The following is an 8212-nucleotide window of genomic DNA, read 5'->3' as shown; positions in this document are numbered from 1 at the left end:
ATATATATATATATACATACATATATACTCTCTTTTACTTGTTTCAGTCATTTGACTGCGGTCATGCTGGAGCACCGCCTTTAGTCGAGCAAATCGACCCCAGGACTTATTCTTTGTAAGCCTAGTACTTATTCTATTGGTCTCTTTTGCAGAACAACCATTGTTGTTGTTTTGTCCTGAAGGCCACATTTTGCTCGTTTCTTATTTATTTTGTCTTTGTCCAATGTCTTAAATTACATTTTTTTAAACTTTTGTATATCCACTCTGTGTTGTTTTGTTTGCTCTAGGTTTTTGCAGGCACCACCAATATGGTAAGTTCTCAGTCTTATCATTAATGGTGTGAAACTGAGTATTACCATTTAGTTCAGAGGTTCTCAAACATTTTGGTCCGCCGAATCCCTCATGGCCACATAATACCATCAGCGCCCCCACCCTTATTTTGATGTATAAATAAATATTATATATTTTACTAATTTATATATACTATGAATCATTTGATATTTAATCTATAATATAAATTGGACATGGGTGATCATTGTATTTTTTCTTGTCTTGAGTTTCACAGCCAAATGACTAGGTGGATTCGCGTGAAAAATGGCACACATGTGAAGACAGGTGCATAGATTGGAATGCGGTTTGTATTTTTTTCCTAGCCCCCATAGTTACCAAGAAAATCGATTAAAACTTTTCTAATGGAATTCTCCTGTTTGTTCCGCCATTAAAACAATCAGTTGCTCACACAGCTGGCATATACTATTTCGCTAGCAACAAGGGGAGTACAGGATGACAGTGAGCCAAAACTTTCGCTATGCTGTCTCTCTTCTTTCACCTCTTTGTGGGGTTAATAATCTTAATCTTTAGTTACAGTTTCTTATTCAAACTACATAACAGGCAAAATTGTCGAATTAAGACAGTAGGGTGTTTTGAGGAAGATTTGCCTGCTATTTCTACCAGGTCTAGCTACCATGTAGAGGTCTGAACTTAATTTTCATTCACGTATTTGCATTTCAAAAATTTAACATAATCTTTTCCATAAATCAACTATCATAAAAATTTTATACGATGACCTCACATTTTCTATGTATGTGTGTATACCTTAAAAGACATCAGTCATCATGACACGCACTTTCACTCACTCACTCTATCTCTCTTTCTCTCTCACATACACACGTGCAAGCAAGCACACACACACACACATACATATCCATTTCATATATCTTTCAATTTCTGCTCTCTGCAAATAAAATTTTTATGGATACAATTGCTTACAAAAATAGGGATTAATGTATAATTTCTTTCTATGTTCATAACTAAATCAATGTTTTAATGATTAGACAGAGGTCCAATAAAAATAGCTCTCAGAAACAGACTACATATAAATTTGTTCTTCACAACTCCTGAAGCTGTTTTCTGACGGGGCTCCAATCGAAACAGGGGACCCAAAATGATAAGGTTGAGTAACACTGTTATAGATTATGTCAAACCAAAAACGATCACAGCCTCATCATCCAAACAGATCGGGCGAAACAGGGCTTAGCTGCTAGTATATTATTTAATTTGTAACAATACTATTATAATATAAATTCATAGTGTCCCCCAATTCACTGCTTTCTTCCCAATACCTCCCTTTTCTCTACTGCCCCCCTCACATCACCTCCTTAGACATCAGCGCCCACCTGGACCCTCTCAACGCCCACCAGAGGATGGTAGCACCTACTTTGAGAACCTATGATTTAGTTGATAACTGATGAAAAATTAGGGATGTTCTGTGTCTGTCTCCTGTCCAGTTGTACACTCAGTATACGTATACATTTTTTATCTGTTGTTTGTTTACAATACGTTTTTTCAGTTATATATATATATATACATATATACATATACACACATGTATACACACACACATGCCCACATATATACATGTATACATGGGTACACAAATTCTCTTTAATCTCTCTACTTTCCTTCATTATCTTCCTTGTACCTTTCCCTCTGTCCCTTCCTCTCTCTCTCTCTCTCTCTCTCTAGTTCCTTCCCTAATTCCTCAATCCCTCTGCCTCCTACCTCTCTCTGTTCCTTCTATGTTACCGGTGTTCGGCCAAGCATGATCTTTCTTTCTTGGCCTGACTGCGCCATACAACACCATATTTTCCTGTCTCCTGACTTTCATCTATGTTTGTGCCTCAAGGCTTTCACTTCACATGCCAGCTCAACTTAACTTGTCCTTATTAGTTGAAAATACACCTGTTGTTATTCTCTTGTTGTTTGTATTTGTAACTGTGTAACATTTTCTCCATTTTCTTGTTTTTCTTTTTTGTCTGTGTTGTTATACACATTCCCTTGCTTTCTTCCAAAAATTTAATGCTCTTAGCTTAGATTTTTGGGGCCAACCAATTTTGAACAGACTCAAGTGTAACAGACTCTTCTATCACCAACTGTCACTTACTTCCAAGCAAGGTAATATTTTTCCTTGGCCAGACATGTTTTTCATAGAAGACTGGAAACAAACAAGATGGCTTGTTTGATGGTGATGTTCATTTACAAACATTACACAATGTCAAGACAAAGGTACAAACAAAAACACACATACACTCATATATGTACACATGACAAGCTTCTTCCCATTTCTGTCTGCCAAATCCATTCACAAAACTTTGGTTGTCTATAGTAAAAGACATTTGCCCAATATGGTCAGTACCATGGAGCTTGCTGGTCAAGGTTCTATAGAATTTGGTGATGTGTAGCCTACTGCGACAGTTATATAAATTTCAGTACCATCGCATATATAACTGTCACCAGCAATGGTGACAGTTACATATAATTTATATAAACAAACACTGTTTAGTACCAGCTCTTTGGTACTACAAGAATAGAGAAATGTATGTAGTATGTAAATGTACTTACGAGCCAATTACAAAACTGATTGGTAATATACAGAAAGCAAAGGAAAGCAGTACAGCAAACATAAACAGGGAATTGGACTTTGATGAGCGGAATGGTCGGACAGCTTGAACACAGTTATATGTCAGAGTAAACTGTAAAAATAAAAAGAAACAAAAATAATTCAATGAAGCAAATGTTCTAACATGCTCTAGCAGTGCTAGCATGATGTTAGATCCCAGATTTATTAATACCAAGTCAATAAAAGCTGAAACTTTACTACATTTCTGAGTAAGAAGTTAGTCATTTGCAGATAACGTTTCCTCCAAAAGTTCATTTCTAATTCTTGTATATCTAGGTGAACTAGGATATATAAAACTTAATTTTTCTACAAAGAGATACAACAAAAGACTAGGAGTTGGTATATGAACTTATACCCTATGAACTTATAGTTTAATATTTCAACCTCTTAACCCATAATAGTTCATCTGTCAAATTTGATGATGACCTGGCAAGTGTACCCCCACTACACACACCAAAATAAATAAAAAGAGAGAAATATATGTCAACTGGTAATCAATGAAGACAACAACTTCAACTGTGTGACACCTGAACAGGGGATGTATTCCTGCAGGGATCCAGAGAATCACATTGGCTCTTGCCAATACTACAACTATAGAAGTGATTGTATTTTAATGCCACTACTAGTATATTAACAAAATTCATGATTGTCATCATCATTACCTTCATCATTGAAGTAACCTTACATGTCCAGAACAACACACTAAACTTCATTTCCATATTAATATTGATTCTTTTCAACAAGGTTTAAAACCAAATCTTGTGAATGAATGCTAGATCTTTTGCAAACAACTTGCAGATGCAAGTGATACCAATTGAAAGCTCCTTATACTGGATTCTAGCAAGCTTATGGAGTCATCAGGAGAGAATGTGTGCCATTTCAGGCCTTCCTCACAATGGCATTATTGCCCCCTACCCATCATTGAGATGGGGTCCCATTTGCTAGATCAACTGGTTACTAGGTTTTGCTCAATATTCTTCTAGCCATTACTCATTGCTTCTTTTTCATTGAAATTATCTCATTATAATACTTATATTAATTCATGAAAAGGAGGAAACCTGCAAGAAATAGTAGCAAAATCCCCTCAAATCACACCCTACCATCTTCAAAATGTAAGGCCATTGCATAATGCAGTCCTAGACAGACTGCTACAGTTTAACATTAAGGTTATAGCTTCAAGTATATTTAACATATCATATAATAGAGTTTACGGTTTCTGATTTCAGTATTTATTGGTAACTACCTCATACAGAACTGTTTTGATGATTATCTCTACCGGTAGAAAATTGGTCTGGGAACAATAAAGTGAAGCAGTATCCTTAATGTTGATCATTCAACACCTAGACCCTGGTTTAACTTACAAACATTAGATAATGCTATTTTACTCACCCTTTTTACATAGAAAACTAAGAAAAGCTGCACAGTGATTATAGCAGGACTCAATGGGCTAAAAAAGGTACCAAGCCTAAAATGAAAATATAAAACTAATTAAAACAATTAGACAAAATCCATCTATGGGCATTACTGACCAGATAATAATAAGGAACATTGATAGTTAAGTCAAATCAAAAGGTCAACAGATCATATCCTGCAACCAGTTCAAGTAAATTTACAGTGGGACCATTCTGCTTTTTACCAAACCCATCAAACTAGACTGGCAAAACTTTTACAGTCAATCTATTGCCTGAAGCAAGAGTGAGTGGTGATGCTGTCTTGTCCAGTGATCAACATTATACTTTCAGTATGGTCTGACCATTCAGAATCCATTTTCAGCAAATCTTTCATAAATCAACAATAAAAGATGACTTCCGACATAGGTGCAAGATTTGTTGGAAGAATGGAGAAGTTAACAAAGTGGCATACAGATACAGTCAGCAAGCCATCTTGCAGTATTTATTCTAGCTCTCAGTACTCTTGGCTCAAATCCAGCCAAGGTCAACTTTGCCTTTCATTCTTTTGAGACTGATGAAATAATAATAATCATAATAATAATAATAATAATAATAATTTTCTAGGAATAATAATAAAAAAAAGGTACTAAAACCTATTTGAAAATGATACCAGGCTTACCATCCCTACAGGAAGTGCAAAAAATCGTGTTAACTGGAACGACTCATGTACTGAGAAGGGCATTATCGCTGTGAAAACAACATCCATTCATGAATTTATTTATTTATTAATTTTCTTTTTTAAATACATATTTTACCTGTGAATTTGCATGTGTAAACTGGGAATGCATACAATGAGTTTCTCTGCCCTAGGTGTATGGAAAACACTCGGCGAGAAATGGAAGAAAATTTGAAGAAAGAAGAAAAAACAACATAATAATAACAATAATAAAAATAATAATAGACAAGGAAGTTGCTGACTAGATATGGGATACTCCACCCAAAAAGTGACACATAAACTGTATGTACCAAGAAAAAGAGGAAGAACAGGACTGATTGGATGCGAACACGGTATTAGAGCAGAAGAAAACAACATAGCATGGTATGTAAAAAATGTCACAGAACCACTATTATTGGAAGTAAGAAGGTCAGACTTGTGTAGGATGGAAAATTGCAAAAATAAAGCACTGTACATTTGAGAATGAATGAAACTGAAAACAAGTGGATAAAGGAAATAATGCATGGACAATTTCAGAAGGATGTTGAAGATAAGACAGACAGAGAAAAAAGATGGCTATGGATGACTAAAAGTGATTTAAAACCAGAAACGGAGGCTCTAATCTGTGCTGCCCAGGAGCAAGCATTAAAAACCAATTACATCAAATGCAGAATAGACAACACATCAGAAAATGATAAGTGCAGAATATGTGGACAAAATGGTGAAACTGTATGGCATATTACCAGTCAATGTACGCCACTAGCCCAGAAAGTATATAAGAGACGTCATGATAACATCACAAAGATTGTCCATTGGGCACTTTGCAACAAGTATGGACTTGATAGAGCGAAAAAGTGGTATGAACATAAACCTGAAGGCATCATCAAAAATGATAATGCAAAGATCCTATGGGATTTTATGATTCAGTGCGACCATGAGATAGAGAATAGGAAACCAGACATAGTGTTAATTGAGAAAGAAAGCAAACGATGCTGGATCATAGATATAGCATGCCCAGCTGACAACAAGGTATGTGATAAGGAAGAAAGAAAAGTCGATAAATATGATAAGTTAGCTTGGGAGGTAAAGCAGTTGTGGTCTTCAAAAAAGGTGGTAGTAGTACCAATAATTGTCAGAGCCCTGGAAACAGTGAGTAAAAATCTTGAGAAGTACATAGAACAAATAGGGGCTGCAAGAGTGGAGCACTAGCAGAAAACAGCACTGCTTGGAACCGCTCAAATACTCCGGATGGTGCTCAAAAACTAAGGGGTGTTACCCTAGTTCACTGGTAGTGAGCAGCTGACACTGTAGTATATCTCAAGCATTAGAAGCTGTGCAAAGACAATAAAATAATAATATTGATAATAATAATAATTATCCTGAAATTTTGGGGAGGGGACTAGTCAGTTACATCAACTTCAGTGTTTGACTGATGCTTATTTTATCGAACCTGACAGAACGAAAAGGCAAAGTCAATCTTGGCAGAATTAGTACTCAGAGCATAAAGCCTGAAGAAATACCACTAAGCACCTTGTCTGGAGTGCTAATGATTTTGCCAGCTCACCATTTTGATGATGATGATGATGATGATGGTGGTGGTGGTGGTGGTGGTGGTGATTATGATGATGATGAATGGCACAATGTTGAGATAAGTTCCCAACAAGCTATTTTCCTGTCGTGTATGATGAGAAAAGCAGGAATATCTTGAACTCACATTCTTCCTTCCAAAGATTGTACTTTATGGAGACAGTGGTCCACAAATTCAGTGGGGAGGGGTAGTAGTCAGTTCATGAGTTTCCTGAGGTCAATAGAACTGTATAACCCATTGTTGTAGCAACTGTAATGATGACATCATATACATTGTTATCCTAACAAAACCTTGTAATGACAGCATAGCTATAGCAGTCATCTCAACACTAGTGATGATGCAGTTGTTACAAGACCACTAGTGATGGCCGCATACTGTTGTCATAGCATTGTCCTAATAATAACAATTACACTGTTGTCATAACATAGGTGATGACCACATACACAATATTATATCAAACTTTTATTAATGATAATATACCTGCTGTTGTCATAGAAAATTAACTGGTGGTAGTATACACACTGTTGTCTTGTCATAAAGACAAGGGTGATGACAACAAGCACAACTGTCAGAACATCTCTAGTGATGATGTCATACTGTCAATGCAACCCAGATGATGATATCGTAGAAGCCTTAATAATAATGACATGAACACTGTTGTCATGGTAGCACAACTACTTACCAACAGAGAGACTGAAGATAGACAATATCTAGAACATTCTGAGGAAGTTCAAATTCTTGAGGTCCAACAAATTGAATAAAACGTGAGAAACCTCTCCTGCAAGCATTGCTGTTGACATCGTTTACAACCTCTCTATCTTCCACACTAGAATCTAACTGATCATCTCCTTTGTGGAAATAATTATAGACCAGCCTGAAGAGAGAAAGTGAGAGATTACTTAATTAATTAATCATAGCAGCATTTTTATACAGAAATAATAATCTTAACTGAAAAGACTTCCAAACAACGAAACATGAATACATAAGGTGGAAAATCTGCAGTGAATGGCTGAATGGAAATGAAGTAAGCAAGATCTATTGGATGAGTTATGTTAATCTAATTGAAACACTTAGTGTCAGTTTGTTACAAGAGACCAATTGAACATTAAATGCATCAGCTATAGTGTGCATGATAATAATGCGAAGAAACAATGTTGTCGAACAGCTGCTACAAATGGACCAGCAGAAAGGCAGGTTAGGTATCGCATATCTGAGGACATTTCTGCTGCCTTCTATATGGTCGATTACCTCAAGTATGTTTATTCATAACATTAAAGTGACCAATTCAACGGAAAGGATACCATTTTACAAAATACATGGCGGCTACGTGTTGCATGAACCTCTTGAGGGCGACATTCCAACTATTGTCCATTAACCTCTTTCAACTGGGAGCAATCTATCGCTCACACGGTTCCCTCTTAGGAAACACTGAAAATGTTCAACTCGTTCTTTTCCTATATGTTTATCTGTGTGCTTCATTCTATGGCTTCATTCGCAAGTGTATGGTTGTAATCTGTGCTGGGCTGAGGAGTAAGGTGTTGAAATCAGAAGAGCATTGC

General features: G+C 36.2%; 1 protein-coding gene across 1 annotated transcript in view; it reads right to left on the bottom strand.

The window, feature by feature from the left end:
• Positions 1–8212, bottom strand: part of LOC106879344 (transmembrane channel-like protein 7) — a 139591-nt gene that overhangs the window by 13226 nt on the left and 118153 nt on the right. Inside the window, exons 12-14 of the mRNA XM_052969567.1 lie at positions 7336–7527; positions 4349–4424; positions 2902–3032 (exon numbers count right to left, since the gene is read on the bottom strand). Of these exons, the coding sequence (XP_052825527.1) occupies positions 2902–3032; positions 4349–4424; positions 7336–7527 (399 nt within the window). The remainder of the gene's footprint in view (positions 1–2901; positions 3033–4348; positions 4425–7335; positions 7528–8212) is intronic.

This window comes from Octopus bimaculoides, chromosome 7 (genome assembly GCF_001194135.2).
Source record: "Octopus bimaculoides isolate UCB-OBI-ISO-001 chromosome 7, ASM119413v2, whole genome shotgun sequence".
NCBI lineage: Eukaryota > Metazoa > Mollusca > Cephalopoda > Octopoda > Octopodidae > Octopus > Octopus bimaculoides.
This window is presented reverse-complemented; position numbering and strand designations above follow the sequence as displayed.